The 19,504-nt window shown below is 61.4% G+C and overlaps 6 protein-coding genes across 6 annotated transcripts; 2 read left to right on the forward strand and 4 right to left on the reverse strand.

Moving 5' to 3' along the window:
- Positions 1–564: 564 nt before the first annotated feature.
- PLICBS_003610 (SCF ubiquitin ligase complex subunit cdc4) lies at positions 565–1,181 on the reverse strand (the record flags this gene model as incomplete). The annotated part of the gene is made up of 3 exons (XM_018323366.2): positions 565–593; positions 667–900; positions 1,001–1,181. The coding sequence occupies 3 exons, from the start codon at positions 1,179–1,181 to the stop codon at positions 565–567; spliced, it is 444 nt and encodes a 147-aa protein (XP_018178596.1).
- Positions 1,182–2,072: 891 nt separating this feature from the next.
- On the reverse strand, positions 2,073–3,085 carry PLICBS_003611 (uncharacterized protein; the record flags this gene model as incomplete). The annotated part of the gene is made up of 2 exons (XM_018323367.2): positions 2,073–3,006; positions 3,072–3,085. The coding sequence occupies 2 exons, from the start codon at positions 3,083–3,085 to the stop codon at positions 2,073–2,075; spliced, it is 948 nt and encodes a 315-aa protein (XP_018178597.2).
- A 467-nt stretch (positions 3,086–3,552) lies between these two features.
- On the forward strand, positions 3,553–4,093 carry PLICBS_003612 (uncharacterized protein; the record flags this gene model as incomplete). The annotated part of the gene is made up of 2 exons (XM_018323368.2): positions 3,553–3,646; positions 3,726–4,093. 2 exons carry the CDS (start codon positions 3,553–3,555, stop codon positions 4,091–4,093), a joined length of 462 nt encoding a protein of 153 aa, XP_018178598.2.
- Positions 4,094–4,814: 721 nt separating this feature from the next.
- Positions 4,815–7,736, forward strand: PLICBS_003613 (uncharacterized protein; the record flags this gene model as incomplete). Its single annotated transcript, XM_018323369.2, has 4 exons — positions 4,815–4,958; positions 5,018–5,311; positions 5,371–5,480; positions 5,537–7,736. The coding sequence occupies 4 exons, from the start codon at positions 4,815–4,817 to the stop codon at positions 7,734–7,736; spliced, it is 2,748 nt and encodes a 915-aa protein (XP_018178599.2).
- A 435-nt stretch (positions 7,737–8,171) lies between these two features.
- Positions 8,172–10,394, reverse strand: PLICBS_003614 (uncharacterized protein; the record flags this gene model as incomplete). The annotated part of the gene is made up of 1 exon (XM_018323370.2): positions 8,172–10,394. The coding sequence occupies one exon, from the start codon at positions 10,392–10,394 to the stop codon at positions 8,172–8,174; it is 2,223 nt and encodes a 740-aa protein (XP_018178600.2).
- Positions 10,395–13,485: 3,091 nt separating this feature from the next.
- Positions 13,486–15,770, reverse strand: PLICBS_003615 (uncharacterized protein; the record flags this gene model as incomplete). The annotated part of the gene is made up of 7 exons (XM_065600254.1): positions 13,486–13,614; positions 13,665–15,102; positions 15,214–15,245; positions 15,314–15,430; positions 15,487–15,517; positions 15,571–15,591; positions 15,637–15,770. The coding sequence occupies 7 exons, from the start codon at positions 15,768–15,770 to the stop codon at positions 13,486–13,488; spliced, it is 1,902 nt and encodes a 633-aa protein (XP_065456326.1).
- Between the last annotated feature and the right edge of the window lie 3,734 nt (positions 15,771–19,504).

The raw sequence follows: 19,504 nt of genomic DNA on the forward strand, positions 1-19,504 counted from the left end.
GCGAACACTCGGACCCCGCTGGGCTGCTGCCTCCTCCGTGCCGAAGTGCCAGGAACAAGGCTATGCTTCTCTCGTGCTCTCAAAAGATCCCGTCTACTGCACCACAAACGACCATGGTGTAGACCCCGATACGTAATCGCGAGTCTAGGCGGAAGGACGGCACACCGCCAGCCAAAGCCGGCCACAAATCCTTTGACAAGCATCACCAGTAGATCCCAGCGTTAAGTGGCAATTGCACAAGTCTTGTTCTGCCTGCTATGATGCCTCAAGCACATCGTGTGCTTGCCATGAGCCGCCATGCCATCCGGCCATGTAAATACGTATCCATACACTGTCTACCCGTTCTCCCCTCGTCGTCGTTCCTCCATCGCCGGCTGGCGCCCACGCATAGTCACCAAACCCAAGTCCCTTCCTTGTACAGGTGCGTAAAAGCTCAAAATGGTGTGCACCCAAGTAAAAACAACGCCGTTTCCGTCCCGCAGATGCATCGTAACCGAGAGGTGTCTGTCTGTGCGTTTCAACCGTTCATCTTTCGTCAAAGGAGTTCTCCTGCCGCTCGGCCGCTCAGTTGGCGAGAATGGTCCGGACAAGGTCTGCCAAGTCCACGCGCGTTAGCAATTCCGCTACAGCAAACACATCGCGCGAGAGGCTCAGCGCATGACGTACCGGTGTAGTTGACCTGGCCGGAGCTCGTGTCGACGGCCTTGAGCAGCTCGTCGACCTCGTCGTCCGTCATCTTCTCGCCGAGGTTGGTCAGGATGTACTTGAGCTGGCCGACGCCGATGAAACCCGTCATGTCCTTGTCGAAGACCTGGAAGCCGCGGCAGTACTCCTCGGGCTCGCCGGGGTCGCGGAAGCCGCCGGGGCGGTTGAGGATGCGCTGGAACGTCTCGAAGTCGACTGCGCGGATCGCCGCCCAAGGTCAGCCCATCTGTGCTCCTCTCCTCTCCGCACGCACCACCACCACCAAGCAGCGCGGAAAAGGGTGAGAAAAACTTACAGTCGCTCCCGGCATTCTTCTCGAGGTCCTGGATCTCGGCCAGCGTCGGGTTCTGGCCGCACGCGCGCAGCAGGTCGCCCAGGCTGTCGACCGTGACACGGCCGTTGCCGCGCTTGTCAAACAGCGCAAACGCCTCCTTGTAGTTGGTCGAGGCCTGCGAGTCGTAATTGTTAGAAGCCATTGTTGCGGGAGATGCGCGATTGCGGTTTTCGTGCGAGAGCGAGTGTGAGAGAAGGCCACGCGACGTTCAACGAGGAATGTGGATGATGGTGATGATGATGCGGCGGCAGGCGTTCGAGGGGCGCGGCGGCCTTTGGTTTGGGCGGCAGCGCGCGCGACCGTTCGAATCAAGGAGAAGGGGGTGGTTGCGTCGCTGCGGGCGCTGTGCTGGCGAATCACGTCGCCGCAATCGGACACTCGCGGGGCTCTTTGTTTACTGCGGCGGCGGGTGCTGGGGCAACTCACCATTTTCGGTCTCCCTGGGCGCTGGCTTTTGGTCAGACAGTGGACGCTAGCGCTCTGTGCTGCTGATGGAGCTCGCTCGCACGGCAGCTCAGGCTCGAACAAAGGGCGGGTGATTGCTGGAGGGCGAAAAAAAGACTTCGCGATGATGGGGGTTTCTGCTCGGGTCGTGGTGTTGATGCAGGAGACAAGAAGGAAAAGGACCAGGAGGTCAACAACGGCCTTGTCCTTTTTCCTGAGACGCAGCCCGCCCCACGGTCCCATGACACACACACACACACGGCCATGGCCCGACCTGAACTGCTGGGGGGTCCCTTGGTTCTTGGTCCTGACTGCCGGGGCAACGGGCAGTTGTGCACGGCGGCCGGAGAGTGCCGCAGCCAATGGCGCCGGGATGAAGCTGTTTTATGCCACCGTCGCGGGGGCTGTGCGGCGGTTTATGCAAAGCGCGGGCCCCTGGTCCTCGCGATGCTTCATCAAGATGCGGTGAGCAAAGACACGGCAATCACAACCGGCGCGGACCACCAACTACCGCCATTATTACTCGTAATTGCATTTCGCATGTGACGGAGCGAGGCGACAGCAGCTTGGACAAGGCTCCCAGCGATCATCATCGCCTCTTGGCCATGAGTATATACGCGCCCCAGACCGTCTCGACCTCGGCGTCCCTCCACGCGTCGCCCATGGCGCTCCACCGCGGTTCCGACGCGACGATGCGATCCATCAGCACGTCCGCCAGGTCGCCGTCCCCGCCGTCGACCCTGCTCCGCGCCTCCGGGTGCGCGTCCTTCCAGCCCTGAAAAGCGCTAAACGTGCGGACATACGCCTCGAGCTGGCCGAGGTTGATGCGCTTGCGCATCCACGCCGTCTCCGCGTCCGGCAGCTCCTCGGCCGAGACCTCGCTCCCGACGTCGCACAGCACCCGGCGCACGTCGCGCCACTCGGCGGCCGGCGGCGTCACCTCACGGAGGAGGTTGCGGACCTTGTTGCGGCCGGGCTGCTCCCAGTAGGCGTTCATGCCCTCGACGCCCGGCGCCGCGACGTCGGCGCCCTCGGCGTAGCAGAAGCGGTCGAAGATGCGGTTGGCGCGCGGGTGCCCGACGAGGACGTTGTCCTTGTAGCCCCAGAAGGCGAGCGAGCCGCCCGGCTTGACGACGCGGGCCAGCTCCGGCCAGGCGCGGGCGTAGTCGAACCAGTGCGCCGACTGGCCGGCCACGACCATGTCGACGGAGCGGTCGGCCAGGAACGAGAGGTCCTCGGCGCCGCCCTGGCGGAAGGACACCTTGGGGTCGTCGGTGGTCGACGCGGCCTGCTTCACCATGCCGGCGCTCGTGTCGAGGCCGACGACTTTGGCAAAGTGCGGGCTCATCTCCCGCGCGATGAGGCCGTGGCCGCAGCCCAGGTCGAGCAGCGTGCCCTGGTCGGACTGCGCATGGTGGTACGACAGCACGGTCCGGAACAGGCTTGCGGGATACGTTGGCCGTGCCGCCGCGTAGCCAGCTGCGGAGAAGGTTGCTCTTCTGTCGATGCCCAACTCGTCAATACTGTACAATGCTGTGACAATAATGAAACATTGCATTGTTGGCGGTCGGCAGGGAGGGAGACTCACCCAAATAGAGACATGATTGTTAGCGACTCATGGTCAGATGCTACGAGCGTGGTGGCAGAAGCTGCTCATTCAGAGGGTCGAGTCAATATATAAGAATCAAGCAAACATGCCAATGGCAGGGTTCGTGTCGCGGACGACGCCATCACCGATTAACGAGAGCGCTGCCCCCGTGCCGGAGTGCCGTCAACTAACGAACTAAGCCAACGTTATAGCCGCGAACCTACCTGGCAGCTCGCTCGCTGTCGCTGGAGGTCTCGGTGCCGACGTCGGGGTTGCGCCATTGGGTCGGAGCAGCGCTGGGCCAGCCTCGGAACCCCGCGTGTCCGCCGGCGCATGCCGTCACTGAGCGCCGAGATATAACTAATCCGCCGCCGCCGCCTGCTCGACGACGCCGCAGAGCATCACTGCGCCGGCCATTGACGTCCCCTCCATTGCAAATCACATCTACATCCCGGTCCGAGCAACCGACCCAAAGCCCAAGATGGCCACCGAAGCTACCGCGCGCAGGTTCTTCTCCTCGCCCCTCTTTGCCGTCGTCGGGGCGAGCTCCAACCCGGCCAAGTTCGGCCACAAGGGTAAGCGACCTGGCGCATCCTACGCCCCATGGCATCTCATCGATGATAGAGATGCCGAGCTGCTGACTCTCGACCGCAGTGCACGCCTGGTACCTCGACCGCGGCCTCAACGTGACGCCCATCAACCCGGGCTCGCCGAGCGTCAGCGTGGGCGGCAAGGACTACGCCACGGCGCCCAACCTGTCTGCGCTGCCCGAGCCCAAGACGACGTCCGTGTCCATCATCACGGCGCCCGCCGTCACCCTCGGCGTGCTGGAGGAGGCCAAGAAGCTGGGCATCCCGGGCATCTGGCTGCAGCCGGGCACCTTTGACGACGCCGTGCTCAAGTCGGCGCTCGCGGACGGCGCGTTTGAGTCGGTCGTCTACGGTGACGGCGGCCGCGGCCACGACGGCTGGTGCGTGCTTGTCGACGGCGACAAGGCGCTGCGGGAGGCGGAGAAGCTGTGAGGCATAGCATGATCAATGTCATTGGGGAGCAGCAAGAGTGCGCGCAGCATTTTTGGGCAGATTGAAGGCGGTGGCTGGTTGAGGCTTTGGTCCAGCGCTGCAACTACCAGTATAGACGCGGATTCTATGTAGGATGGGCTAAGCAGAAAAGCAATGCTCGCCGAGCTGAGCAAATCGATACGAAATACCAGTTCATGTACTCTGTACAGAAAGATTGCAGGCACATGCATGAGAGTGTCCTCGTGTGCTTGCTGAAGCTCGGGGTGGTGGGCCAGGCAGCTCCAGGTTGTGGCGCGCGGGCGGGCGGGCGTCGGAGACTGGAGAGCTGGCGCATGCGGCCCCACACGTCCCCCAAGTAAACAAACGCGATGGCTCAACTCCATCCAAACCTTGGACCCGCGCATGCCTTACCTTCCTGGCCCACCACCACCTCTCGCATCGCCCATCGCCGCCGTTTCGCACCGCATTGACTGTCCGGTTCGGTGCTTCGTACGTGTCAAGTGCGCCGGGTGTCGAAGTTTGAATTATTTGTTCTGGCTTTATTTGCATCGCATCGCATCCCGTCTCACCCCATCAATCGCCACACGCATGGTCTGCTAGACGATCCGTCCGCCGCGTCGCGCCTGCCGCGTCCAAGATCCATCCTCCATCGCCTCAAATCAGCGACACCTCAATCGGCTCGGAGCCTGCGCAGCCCCTGCGTAAGGCAAATAGCATCATCATGGCATCTTCAGACGCCGACCGCTACTTTGCCTACGAGGCGCGTCTTGCATCCTTCCAAAAGACAACCAAGAAACGCGGGTCAACCGCCGGCGGCCGGGGCAAGGCGCTCAACTGGCCGCACAAGCAGATTACTCACGAAAGAGTACGCGCCCCTACGCCTTCTCCGTATACTCTCTCTCTGATTCTGACTCCCCGGCGCAGCTTGCCAAGGCCGGTTTCTACTTCGACCCGAGCCCCGACAGCACCGACAATGTTGTTTGTTACCTTTGCGACAAAGGCCTCGACGGCTGGGAGGCCGGCGACGACCCCATCCTCGAGCACCTCAACCACATGCCTGGCTGCGGCTGGGCCATCATGGCTGCCATCGAGGCCGAGGTCGGTGACTATAGCAGGGAAGACCCAAACCAGGACTACATACTCGATGCGCGCAAGGCCACGTTTGGTGGCCGATGGCCGCACGAGGGAAAGAAGGGGTGGAAGTGCAAGACCAAGCAGGTGAGCCTCCATTCCGCCCCGACGTAGCTTCTGCCCAAGGTACTGACTTGCCTCTGAAGCTCGCCGAGGCCGGCTGGAAATACACTCCTTCCCTCGAGTACGACGACATGACAACATGCGCATATTGCGACCTGGCACTCGACGGCTGGGAGCGAAATGACAAGCCCTAGTGAGCACCACTTGCCTCCCCCGGTCAACTGAACATGAGCAGCTAACCCTCCTAAGTGACGAACATTACCGACGAGCCCCTGGCTGCGCCTTCTTCGCGCTGTCTGCCCAATTTGGCGGCCCTAAGAAGAAGACCAGCCGAAGCAAGGCCGCCCGCGGGTCCAAGGCCTCCCGCTTGTCCGGCCAGTCCGTTGCAACCGTAGCCTCCGAGGCCTGGTCCGCAGCAGACGCGACCGCAGAGGTCGAGGACAGCGTTCTCACCACTGCCTCAACCATGACACAAGGGGGGCGAAAGACGAAGGCGCGCAAGGGCGCCGCCGCAAAGAGCAGCCGCAGCAAGTCGAAGAAGGCGGATCCTCCAGTTGTCGAGTCTGTTCCAGAGCCCGAACCTGAGCCCGTGATCTCTCCGCCTAAGCCAGCGAAGACGACCCGTGGGAAGAAACGAACAAGCGACGCCATGAATGAATCCTCGGTGGTCTTAGTCTCCGAGGGCCCAGCACCCAAGAAGCGAGCCACACGCACTCGGAGCAGTACCCTGACAGATGCTTCCACGGTCATTCCCGACGATAGCGAAATGATTGACGCCCCTGCCCCCATTCAAAAAGCCGGTGCCCGCAAAAAGTCGTCAAATGCCAAGTCCAGAATCATCTCGACAGTGTCTACCGCGTCCATGGCATCGCTGAGGGGACCGCCTGAAGAGTTTCCCGATGACGAGGAGATCGAGCGCCAGCTTGAGGCTGATCTCGCCAGGGCATGGAGCGACGACGAGCTGGCTCACGATTCCGAGTCCGAAGCGAACCGGAGCCGCATGAGCGCCGCCGCCAGAAAGTCGACGGACTATGCCATGTTTGCCCCCGCTGCGGCCGAGGCCGACGATGCCGACGTGGAGGAGGAGCTGCGGGCGTTGCAGAAGGAGATGGCTGTTGAGGAGCCAGCATACGAGCACCAGCCCGAGCCCGAGCCTCAAGTTGAGCCGGAACCTGAACCAGAGCCAGAGCAGTTACAGGTACCGAAGAAGGGGCGTAAAGCTGGAACCCGCAAGGCGTCGAAGCAAGTCAAGTCGAAGAAGACAAAGGCCGCGTCTCCTCCTCCTGAGGAACCCGAGATTCCGGATCAACATGTCGAGGAGCCTGCTCAAAAGCCGGCTGAGGAGCCCCAAGACATCAGTATCGGAAGTACCGACACCGTGGTCAAGAACCCGGAGCCGGAGCCCGAAAAGGAGCCGGAACAGGAGGCGGTTGCAACAGCGGCTCCCAAGAGGGGCCGTGGACGGCCTCCTAAGCTCTCGCTTGCATCTCAAGCATCCCAGGAGTCGGTGGATGTCTTGGCTGAGCCTTCAGCTAAACCACCTGTGAAGCGGGGACGGGGTCGCCCTTCAAAGCTGTCGCTTGCCTCTCAAGCTTCGGCGGAGGCTGAGGCGACTGAGGCCCTCGAGAAGCCACAACCTCAAGCGACGGAGCAACCGGTAAAGCGCGGGCGAGGCCGCCCTTCCAAGGCATCTCTGGCGTCGCAATCCTCTACCATGGCGGACGAGGCCAAACCCGCAGAGGCTCCTGCTAAGCGCGGCCGTGGCCGTCCCCCAAAGAAACCGAGGGAGTCAGTCGACGCTCCTAAGCCGACGCCCAACGTCGAAGAACAGGAGAATGATGAGGTCGACATTGTCACTACGGCTGACGAACCGGAGTTACCTGCCGCCGAGGAGCCCGAGAGCCTGCCGCTGGTGAGGGAGGACGAACCAGCACGGGCACCGGCGCAAAGCCTCGCTCAGCCGCCGTCGACCCCAGCCAAGGTCATCTCCCCCGCGCCTTCAGCGAAACAGCCTGCGCTTTCTCCGTCGCCGTCGCCCCAGTCGTCCGATGCCGAGAACCAGCCCCCATCATCCAAGCCCGCAACGAGCGTCAAGGCCAAGAGAATACCCCTCGCGCCGATGGCGGCCACGCCCCTGCACGCTTCGCCGTCTAAGCGAAACGTTCTCGCGGGTCTTCAGAGCAGCACGCCCTGGACGGCCGTGGACCTCGATGCTGTCTTGGGCACACCGCGGGTCAGCGTGGACAAGGAGAACACTGTCGGGCGGCTGCTGAACAAAGGCAAGGAGCTCACGAGCCCCGAGAAGGGTATGACGGTGGAGGAGTGGATCTACTTCAATGCCGGCGAGGCAGAGAAGAAGCTCAAGCACGAGTGCGAAGCCATAGTCAATGAGTTTGAGCGGGAGGGGACGAGGGCAATGAACGTGCTCGAGGGGCTTTCGGTTGATTAAAGGGCTGGATGTCAAGGATAGACTGTTTGCGGGGCATAGCAACGGATGCGTGATTTGGGACTGGGGCGTTGATTATCTATTTGATTGAATCGGCATCTTGCCCGCATACCTCTTCGACTGTCAAAACTCACTGCTGCTGGGTGTTTACAGGTGTCTTTAAGGAGCAACGTGCGTGTCACACTTTCACCTTTGCGCGCTCGTCTATCGTGATTGACCGTAGTATATACACTTACCCTACAGCTAGTATTGAGATGTTGAATCACGGGCATATTAACAAGGTTACGCAAGCCGTAGTTTCCCTCCAGAGCATCTTTGAGAGTTCTAAAGTTACTACAATTGTACAATGTACAGAGCTGCGAAATCCGAGGTCCAAAGCACCCACGCGGCCCTCTCTGCCGTGCAGTCGTGAGGTTAAAAGCGTGGGTCACCCACCATCTACCACCACGGCGCCGACACGTCGCGATAGGTGTTTGTCGCGCAGTGCAAGTCCCCGCTGCTCGTGTGGAAAAGCCAGTCGTCGAGAAAGTCGACGTCGCTGAACCCCGCCCGCTCGTACATCCGCGCCGCGTAGTACTGGAAAATGTCCTGGCCGCGGAAGACGACGGGGCCGAAGGGCTTGGGGGCGAGGTAGCGCGTGGGGGACAGGCACACGCCGTTGACGAGGCTGGGGAGCCAGGAGTCGTAGGTGGTGCGTCGGGGAGGAGGGGTTTGCTGCTTCCGCACCAAGCGGTTTGATAGGAGGTCGTCTCGCGTTTCGTTGTCTGAGTCGCTGTCGTTGCCGGTGGTGCTTTCTGGCTGCGCCGCGGGGCCGTGAAGGTCGACCCATTGGAGGATGTCCGCCTCTGGGCCCGTTGCGCCCTCGTCCGCGTCTTCGTCCTCGCCAGGCGCTGTGCCCATCCGGTTCGTTGTCTTCGGCGGCTTCGCAGCACCGCCGCGGATATGTGACGCCACGTGCGTCGCCTCACCGAAGAGGGCTGGCACGCGAAAGATTTCCTCGTCCGTGACGCCCGTCTCACGCTTGAGCAGCTCAATGTTGGCGGCCATGCGCTTGCCGCACGCCTCGGCCGCTTCGAGGTTCGACTCGGTGGCGAGGAACTCGTCAATGGTCGGGCTGTGGAAGCCCGGGTGTATCTTCGCCTCGCCGCCCCGCGACATGACGGGCTGGCCGCCGTGGCCGTCGCGCTGGGCGGCGCGCAGCAGCTTCAGCCCGAGCTCCGGGTCGACGGCCACGACGCTCCAGCCGCGGGGCGTCGCGGTCGTGGGGAGAAACTGGATCACCTCGTCGACGTGCCCGACGAAGAGCCACGCCGTGTCCAGCACGAGGGGGTCCTGCATCTCCTGCGCGGCGAAGAAGTCCCTCGCGCGGGGGACCATCCCGCTGCCCTCCTCGCCACCGCCCATGACGATGCGCCCGCTCGAATAGTTCCTCCCGTTGTGCGCGTACGGCGGGATCGTCTCAATGTTGCCGCCCGCCTGGAACGTGTCGTCCACGCCGCGGGGGTTCCTGCGCGGCGCGGCAATCAGCCCGCCCACGCCGTCGCCGCGCAGGTGGGAGTAGATGAGGCGCACGGCGTTGCGGAAGTTGCGCCGGCCCTCGACCATGACGCGCAGCGAGACGGACGAGCCGTCGGGCCCGGGCATGCTCGTGTACCCGGGCTCGAAGACGTCCTGCGCCCAGGGGTCGTCGGTGGGCAGCTGCTGCACCGGCTTCGCGATGCCGGCTTTGCGCATGCTGGCCTCGACGCCGCGGCGCATCGCGGCGACGGCGTGCGCCCAGGGGCCTATCCCGGGTAAGGAGGACAAGAACACCTCGGTGACGGGCTGGAGGTAGTGCTGGAGCAGGACCGGGGCGACGCGGAGCATCACGCTGTCTTTGGAGATGGCGGCGCCGTCACGGACGGTGTAGTCGATGCGCACGCGGCCGTCCCAGCCGTTGGCACGTCGCGTGTCGCGGGCGTCTATGCCAAGGACAAGACCCTGTGCAACCTCCCTCGCAGAGAAGACGGTCGTGTCCTTGACAATCTCCCAGCCTCCTTCGTCGCCGACCTGCCGAAATATGCGAACCATGGCACGCGCAGTATCATCCGGAACCGTGACCGTCCCCGTAGCCGAGTCGCTCAGGCCTGAAATAGGAACCGTTCGTATAGGCGCCATGTACTGAGGAGCCCTCTGCACATCGTCGGACGCATCGTGGCACAGGCTCAGCGTTTCCGTCATCATCGCCGCAGGGCCTTGACCCTCAGCAAGCTTCTTGCACCTGCCGCCCGAGTCACCTATGTTGGCGAGAAAGATGGCGCCAGACGTCTCTGTCCACGCGTCCTTGCCCTGCACGTCCGTCTCGCCCTGCACGTCCACGACGCCGTCCCGATTCGTGTCGACGCGAATATCCGCCTTGAACGCAGGCTGTCCCTTCGCATTCTCCTGCTGCTGGCCGTGGTGGCGTTCTCGGAAGCACTCCATGATGCCATCCCAAGTGAAGCCCTGGCCCTTGCTCTGCAAGTCGGCGGCGCAACTCCGCACCTGCAGCTCGCAGGCCTTGAAGTCGCCGTCGAAGTCGACGCATAGCTGCTCTCTTGTCGGTGCGCCTTGTCGCTTGCTGACGGGGTTGGAAGCCGCGAGGCCGGCCCAGAGGCTGAGAAGAAGGGCCGCGGACTTCATGTTTCCCGTCGGGCGTTGTCGAAACTTGATGCTTTCGGCTCAGAAACTAAGGATCGTGACAAAGGGGGACAGCTGGTGGACGACATAGACTCGTAATAAGTACGTGGATCAAGCTTTCGCCCAGCTGTCAAGTCGCTCAGTGCCTTTGGGTTGATTGCAGCATAAAGGCGCCAAGCTCGCCCGCCGACTCATCGTCTTGGTCTGAGCCATGGCGGTCCCATCGTCGCTTGCTCGATGCATGCATGTCAAGTCAGCGTGACATGTCGCCAAGCCCGTAGCGAGAGTGACACTCCCAAGAACATTGAACCCTCGCCTGCATGAACGCCAACTTTCTTCCAACCGCACCGGAGCAAATCCTTCAGCATGAGGGTTTCCAACCCACATCATCTTGCGCACGAGTCGCGCTCAAGCGCGGCGGAGCTCACAAAACATCTGATAAAAGGTCATCTGGTTCATGCGCCGAGCCACTACGGATTCACGGGGCCCTGCAAAATTCCACAGGCAGGGCTGGGACTCTGGGAGTAGCCACTGCGGGCCCCTATATGCCGAGTCGAGTCGAGGCACGACTCATGAGCGCACCGCCTTAGTGTTCCTATTGTTGTCAGGGATCAGTCTGATATACCGTCCAATTTCGCAGATACCGAAAGACGTACGTACGGGGTCCGAATTTCTGTCGAGAGTATATGTGCTGGGAGTCGTAAATACGAGGTGTTGCAAGGGATGGTTATCAGGGTGCATCGTGCCAGTCGTGTCATGCACTGGGTCAAAGAGGGTCAAGGACTTCATTCCTAGAATCATGACAGGATACTGGAAATAGTCGAAGACATTGAGCCCGTGCCGGTCGTGCACCCAGTTCCGTGTGCCATTCATTTCATTATCTTCTGCTTGCATTTGGAGCTGTATCTCAAGTAGTAGGTAGCTGTATAATCTCCTGAGAGGACAGGTCGCGCTCCGTCCGACAATACAGGAAGTTCTATTTCGTTCATCTTATTCCGTAACAGAGCGCGATGTTGAGCACGTCCTCGGGCGCCAGCAGCGTCATGGCAGCCTGATACTCCAGCATCGCCCTGGCCCTCGACGCTCGTGCGCCCCCTCAAGCGCAAAGTCCTCCCACCGGGGCCGCCAACTTCATCTTCTACTAACGCGCACTCTTGCTCTTCTTCTCCACGTCCTCATATCTCGGCCCCAGCAAGTAATGCCGAGCGTATCTCGGGTAAAGAAGCAGCCTATCGTACGGCGACGAAGCGGCTCTTTGTAACTACCGGCGCTAAGCTTTGCCGCGTGTACTGTGCCCGCTTGCTGAAGGCGCCTTCCTCCGCCGGTCGTTTTGCCCGTCTGTCGTTTAGGCTCTTCTTTTCCTCCGCTCAGACTGCCGCTTGTCGGGTTCCGAGACGGGATCCCGAATCCGAGCGCCGATGAAGCAAACCGCCGTCGGCGACGCGACGCGACGCGGCGCGATGAAATGACACGAGACGGGCAGGCCGCACGCGCGTTGTCGTCGTCTTCCCGGTGCTCTTGCTGCCTCGCGGCTGTGTGCCTTTCTCTTGCTCTTGCTCTTCCTCTGTCCTTTCCCTTTCTTGTGGAGGGATGAAGGAAGGGGGAGTCGAGTTGGGCGTCTTCATCTATGCCTATTATGGGCATCCTCGTCTCCCGGCGGTTCGTCGCCGACCGGCTCCTCCGCGAGGAAGGACCGCGCTGGGAAGGTACTGTAACATGCCGGCGTACGAGCCGGCTTTTCAGAAAACCCTCGTCAGTCACAAGACGAACAAACGACAATAGCAAAACCCATCTGGGTAGCTAGCTTGACGGAGAGTAAGGCCGGACGTACTGGTGCAAAAGGGCCGTAGAGACGTCCCAACTACCTGTCTTGGTAGCCGGACATCGCGCCTCCCATCATCCGTGAGAGGCCAGCTGAGTACTGTAGACTGCTGGCCGGGGCCGTGTAGAGGAGGCTTGACGAGGACGGCGGTGACGACGGCTAAAGTGACCGGGAACTGTGTAGGTGAGTCCCGCTGAGGAATCGACACTGGCCCAGCGACGAGAGCTCGATTTTATAGGCCAGTCAGATACGGGCGTGGTGGCTGCATCGCCGCTTGTTTGCTGCGTCGAAGCAAGCAGCAGCACGTCAATAACCCAGTGATACGACGTACAGAATCATGACCTGATCTGGCAAACATTTACCAGGTAACGTAGTGTACGGGTCCAGCGAAGCAATGACGGGTCTGTTTGCCGTGGAGTTGTAGGCCCGTCTCAATAGCGCGGACAGTCGAATACGAGACACGGGCTTCCAGCGTCATGAAATGTATGAATGTATTCCGAATGAACTGTGGTACCACTGCTTTGTGCTACTCCTCGCGAAAGGGATGAGGCAGGTGTCGTACTCCGCAAGATGCTGCCGTCTGCGAGGTCAACCGCCCACTCCCGCTCTCGCTCGCCGCCACCACCACAATGACCCCCAAGAAGTGCCTTCATTGGTATCGGGGGTATCTACAAACTGCCACCAGATCCCTCCCTACACGATAAGAACATGGTCGCTGCCGTTAGCGCCTGTATCATACTGCTCATTGCTCGCCATTATTAATTAGGATAAACAGTCATCAAGGATAGTCGTGAACAGAGATTGACCCTGAGCGCGGCTTCATCGTCGCAGGTTCAGGCTCAAGCGATAAGAGCCATGACAACAGCGACGACTGCCGTCAAGACGGTGTTGCTCGCGCTGATCGCATGTGCACCGGCCGTCACCACCGGGGGCGACCCTGTGGTAGTGATTCCACCTGTGCCCGTAATCGAGTCCGTGCCCGTGCCCGAGGGCGTGGACGGCGAAGTGAGGTGGAAGCCACCTCCTCCGGGAGCAGAGGTCTCGTTAGAAGTCCCAGTCGGCTCACTGTCTCCCCCAGTGTCCGTTGAGCTCTGCTGACCCCCCGAAGTAGCTGATGCCGACCCAGTCTGCGATGCAGCTGTGCTAGTGGTAAGCGAGGGGCTCACTGCTTCAGCAGTGCTCTGAGCGGATGAAGAGGCGCTACCTGATGAGGCCGAGGACCCAGTGGACCCTGGCCCAGTCTGCGATGGTGACGATTCAGACACAGATGTGTCAGACGTAGCAGATGTGGCAGGCGACGACGACTGAGGCGTCGAGGTTGATGATGGTGTCGACGAGGGTGGCGTGGTCGTCGAGCTCGCGCTCGGCGTTGACGAAGGAGAAATGGGAGTGAAATCGCCGCTGCTTGTCGCCTGCTGGCTGCTCGTTCCGACAGACGGCTGCGACGTGACTGCACTGTCAGGCGCCGAGGCGGAGCTTGACGTCGGCTTGGTTCCTGAGCCGGAGCAATAGTCGAGGTACTGAGCAAACTCGGGCCCGATATAGTCACGGATTGTGCCCTTGATGTCCTTCTCGTTGTCGGTGACGCACTTCGCGCAGATGGCGTAGGCCTGCTGGAAGTCGGATCCAGCCTTGCAGAGCGCATCCGTCTTGCCAATGGACTGAGCAATCACCCAAGCGTTGTTGCAGTCGGCGAAGCAGACACCGGGCGTGATTGCGCGCTTGTTCAACGTGTGGAGCTCGCGGCGATGCTTGTCATAGCCGGATGGTGAGGCAGACGGCTTCGGCCATTGCGAAAGACTAGCCTGGGACTGCCAGTTTCCAGTTGTAATCGTCGTCTTGTGGCCATTGATGACCTTCTCACACAGCTTGTAGTCAAAGATGTCGTAGGACAGGCCGAAGGCTTCTGGGTTCAGGTTGAAGTAGCCATCCTGAGGCGGGTAGTAGGACGTCTCGTTCGGCGGCCAAGTGACCTTCTTGAATGCCGGGGCCGGGATACATTCCTGAGGATTGCAAACGTAGTCCTTGCTGGGAGGGTCGGGCCACAAGTTGCACCCCTTGGGCTTGGGCGGGTTGCACACGTACCCAGGCTTGCAGCCAAAGGTCAGGTCGGAGTCCGTCGGCAGCGGCTTCGTAGCACCAGTTGGCGACGGGCAGAGCGTGACGTCGAATACTGACGTGACCGTGGCCGTGCCACCGGGAACAGTGACTGTCGTTGGCCCAATCACCACAGTCGTCGTCGTGACTACAGTCGTGCCGGGTAGCGTGGTCGTAATTGTCTGGCCGTCCTTGGTGACCGTCACGGTCTGTCCTGGCAGCGATGTGGTGACTGTGGTGACGACGGTCTGGCCCGGAAGCGTCTTGGTCTCTCCGGGAAGCGTCTTCGTTTCTCCAGGAAGCGTCTTTGTCTCTCCAGGCAAGGTCACGGTCGTGTCCTGGCCCGGCGCGGTCACGGTTGCTGTCTGCGTCACAACTTTGGTCACCTCCGTCACCACCGGCACGCTGGTGGTATACGTGGAGACGGTTGTGATGTATTCGGTGGCGACGCTGGTAGTCACTACCGTATGATCGCGTGTAACCGTGACTGGGTACGTGGTCGAGTATGTTGTCGTCTGCGTATACGTCGTGGGCACCCAGACTGTCTCTGAAGTCGTGCGGACCTGCGTGACCGTCTCCGTGTCTTCAATTGTCGTGGGCACAGCGACGGTTGTGGGCACGAGCACCGTTTTCGTGGTGACCGACGACTTGATGACCGTGACGTCCTTGGTGGTCGTGGTAGTCTTCCATTCCGTCGTCGTGACAGTCTCGCACCAGTGATCGGTTCGCTCATCTAGATCACGAGCTTTCACCTTGTACCCTGTCTGGGTTGGCGCAGGTCTCGGCTTGCAGCTATTAATGGTCAGCACAGCCCCGAATTTTCCCACAGAGCCCGCCGAGAGACGAGCTCGCAGGGCGCAATTGTTCGTCTTTGTGCCGCAGCAAATTGAAGGGGCTTCTCACTTTGTAGTCTTGGTCACTGTCACGGGATAAGACTGAGAAGGCGGAAAGCATTAGCAACAGTGGCTCGCGGCGCGCACGACTATTGGGTCATGCTACTCACAGTTTTGTATGTCGCCGTCGTTGTCGTGGTCTGGAACTCTGTCGTGTACTCAAGCTTGGTTGACACGTCGTGCTGCGTGGCCGTGGTCGTAGCCGTAGCCGTGGTCGTGGCCGTGACCTAACAATCCATCATTGTGAGTGAGTGGTCGCTTCTGGTTTAGCAAGCCAACATACAGTTTGCTTCTCAGTAACAGTCTGGTTCACACTACACGCGCGTTAGGAATGACTACATTGTTTCGACGAGGGCAGGGTACTCACTAGATAATAGTCTTGATCACGCTAGGACAAGTGAGCGTGCAGCATTCGGCGCATCGAGCGCTGTACATGTGGACCTGAGTGAGGTGGTGAACAAGGCTGCTGCTGGCGACCTGGCCCGTCTGAACGGCGTTGTCCTCGGGTGAGCCCGCGACGAGGGAGGCGAGGGCCCCAAGGGCCCAGAGAGCGACGGAGCGACGCATCGTGACTGACTGTCTCGCCAAACGAGCGATCGCGGGACACAATCACCGGCAAATGCGTAGCCAGTAGCGAGCGTGAGACCACTGACAAGCTTGGCTGGACTGAAGACGCGTCCCAGACTCTACGATTCGCAAAGGAGGGAGCAGGACACAGCCAAGAATGGGTGGGGGCGTCTGCGCGAAGATATGTATAAGTATGGAGGGCAGGAAGGATATGGATCCTGGAGGCTGGGGCTCGTGCGGCCTCAGAGACGGGTCCCTGACAGAACGCGACAGATGGCGCCAGGCCCAGGCTGAGGCTGCCACTCGATCCACGTCGACGGTGCCGAGGACCCTTGGAGCGCAGCCGGGCCAACAGGGTGTGCTATACGTGGACTTGTTTGAGCTCTTTGCCCGAGTCTTGGGCGAGGAGGGTAAGAGAGAAACACAGCACTTCAGCCACCGAATGGCCTTCCAAAAGGTCCGACAAGTCACAGGACTTTGTGGCTTGGATCCGGGCATATGTCCACAAGGCGAAGTGAAGCTTCATCTGGCCCAATCAGCAGGCAATGGATTGTGTGTTGATGAAGGCGTCCAGCCTTGACTGGTGGGCTCGAAGCGGTCAGAAACAGGGCCGACCAGCTTGTTCTTCCGAAGAGGGGAAGCCAGAAGGGGTAACAATCGCGCACAAGGCCGTGGACGAGCAGCATCACGACTTCCTGGACGAGTGCGGAGCATCCGCCTTGGGTTGGATTCCATGCCGGGGTACGAGGTACGAGCAGGCGTGCGTACTGTGTGGCGTGCGCGAAAATCGGCAGCCTGGCATGGTGTGCTTGCTGATGTGCTGCTGTTGAGGCACACAGCCATCAGGTGTAACCCACATCCGGTGATCCACACGGGAGGTAGCCTTCTTCTTGCTTCTCCGAGTCGACCCCAGCCTCGCCGGGCGGCCGGTCGGGCCAAGTGTCGCCAGGCATGCCCAGATAGAACAAGCCGCGCAAGTCTCGGCATCAAACATATCCCAATTGGCCCGCAGGCAAGAGACTTGTCCGCAGCTGAACGCTAAGCTCGACAGCTGCCCAAGCTGGACGATACCTGTTCGTCACAAAGTTACACAGCGATCGTCCCGAGAAGCGCGGAGCATGGGCAGGGGCCAGGGGCCAGGGGAGAAGCAGAGATCGATCTCGCACACAGCCGTAACAGAGGGCCAACCTGGGAGGGATGTGGCACAGCTCCGTCCTGCAACTGACGTGCTGCTCATTCGCTAGGCTATGGTCCGGCTCGCTGCGCCCGGCTGTGTCACCTCGGGTGCGGTGCCGCACGGCCGCCGCGCCAAAGGCAGATGGTTCCAAGATGAGATGAGACGCCATGGCCCGTGCTTGTCAGGCAGTGAGATACGGGCGGAGGTGTGTCGTGAAGGCGGGACTCAAGGTCCGTGTGCCGCTCCAAGTTGAGCAGTGCCTGCCCTGTGCAGAAGGACTTGGCACTGGACGACGAGCGTCGTACGACACTTGGCCGCTGCCAGGCTGCGAATGCCCGTGAGAAGGTGACCATCCCGGCCGGGATTTCATGCACGAGGCGCACTAGCATGGGGAGCTGGCCTGCTGTCGAGTCCGACGTCGGGCTGCCGGCATCGCGAGTCGCCCAGCCGACCGTTCAGCCTGCCTTCCACGTTTCGATGACGAGGCTGAGCAGGTGGTCTTTGGCAAAGGGCCACCAACAGATGAGGTGAGAAACTAGCAGCGGGCTTGTCGACTGTTGGGCGCCGTGCGGTGTGGTGGTGGCAGTGTGGTCGCCTTTCTGGATGGGGATGTCGTGGTCTGGTACCGGCAGACGGAGGGTGGTTGCGAGGTTGGAGTGGACCGAGAGCGGGACAGCCATCGGATCGAAGTCCCAAGGACCCAAGGTTACCCGTTGTCTGCCCGTTCCACAAACGGCAATGGGGGGCCAAGCGAGGGCCTTCGATTGGCTGCCGCCGAGCAAGCTGCCTCTCCAGGCAAAGCCCGAGGGAAACAGCCAGGCCACTGGATGGCCGCTGGATGCCCACTGGATGGCCGCTAGAAAGCTTCCACCCACCCTCCGACGGGCTGTGGCGTCGAGCCAAGCCAGCCCGGGCCAGGGGTCCAGGGTCCTGGCAGCGGGAGCCCAGCGGCGCGGCCAGGGGCAGGGGTAACAACACTGGACTGTGCTGCAGCGGTAAAAGTTACGTAGGTTGCATGCACCGCCAGATGGACGGAGCTCACCACCCGCGGCGCGGCCGCCGTTGCGCATGTCTCTCCAGCTTGCTCTGGCGGTCTCACCCGCCTGCGAACTGGTGCCCGAGCTGGACGGGGAAGAAAAAAAATACGAACATGGATCACCCGCGGAAGCGGCTCTGGCGAGCCCAAGGCATCAAGCTGCCAAGTCACCCCGGTCGTCCTCAGCCTTGCGGGCGGCGGCTTTAGCGGGCATGTCGCTTCCGAGCTCATTGTCGGCGTGCTGCCCGATCGAGTCATGCGGGCGGTTGATCGAGACAGAAGGGCCGTCGGGTGCCTTCGTATCGCTGCCGTAAAAATTGGACTGGACACTGCGGGTTTGCTCGACCTTGAGCTGCCCAAGTGGTGTTGCTGCTCCGTCGTGGTTGTACTTTTTCGTCCCGCCGCTTCCACCAGGGATGCCCGGCAGCTTCCAAGCGTGACATGGGTCGCGCCTGGCTCGGGATGTCCACGTCCACCTCAGGTAACTGCCTAGGCAAGGTTCCCCGCCGCCAACCACCTCCGTCCACTGACCCCGCCCCTCCTCCCCCTCACGACTCGCCTCACCAGTGTCACCACCAGCCCGCCGCGCACTCCCGCCTATTGTTGTTGGCCTCGCCCAACAGGAGCAGCAACTATTAGCTCGCGCAGGGCCCAGCAGTGGCCCGAGCGAGCAACAGCGTCTCTGCCCCTTGCAGCCCAATGGGGCACTCCGGCAGTGGCTCTGCGCTCTGCAATGCTGTCGTGCTGCGCTGCGCGGATCCAGACGCGAGTCCAGACACCGGGAGCCTCCCTCGTCACCTGCATCGCTTCGCATCGCATCGTCTCGCCACCAGAGCCGGCGCCAGCTGTTGGCCACCCATGGCCACACACAGCGCACTTGCATGACGCGGCATGCAGTGGCCGCTGCGTGCGGGCCTTGTCGGACCCGTCGCAGCAATCACCACGCTCCCCGACTGCAGTCAGACATGCAGCTGGGCAACCAGCTCGCTCACCATCCTTGCCAGCTTGCTTGCCCGCACTCCAGCCCTGCTCGCGGGCCTGCCCTGCAGCCAAGCAGCAGTCAAGACTCGACAAGGCGCGGCGGCACATCGGTCGGGCGGATTGCCAGCCTCGCCGCCATCATTCTCCCGGGCTCTCCAGAGCGAATTATCCGGCCACGCGACAAGACATGGCGGTGTAACAATGTTCACCAGCTTTCGCCATGGCAGGAAGCGCTTGTTGCCAGGAGCAGCTTTGCTGCTCGCGGGTCGACTTCATTATAGAACATGACTTGACAAAGCATCTCCAAAGCCGCGACGGCAAAGGCAGGATCGGGCACGGCCCGCCCGGAGGATCATCGTCTTCGTCCGGCTATTACCTTCTTGGTCCCGGTGCCTCCGGCCTCCACGCCTGTCCTCACATCCTTGCCTTCCCTCACAACATCGCCCGCCGTGCGGGGTCTCGCATGTCTCGCTGGACCACGGCCGGTGCCGCTGGTCCTTTGGGTTGCGGCTGAAGGCTCGGGACGGCCACCCGTCGCCT

This window comes from Purpureocillium lilacinum (genome assembly GCF_023168085.1).
Source record: "Purpureocillium lilacinum CBS 284.36 DNA, scaffold_2, whole genome shotgun sequence".
NCBI lineage: Eukaryota > Fungi > Ascomycota > Sordariomycetes > Hypocreales > Ophiocordycipitaceae > Purpureocillium > Purpureocillium lilacinum.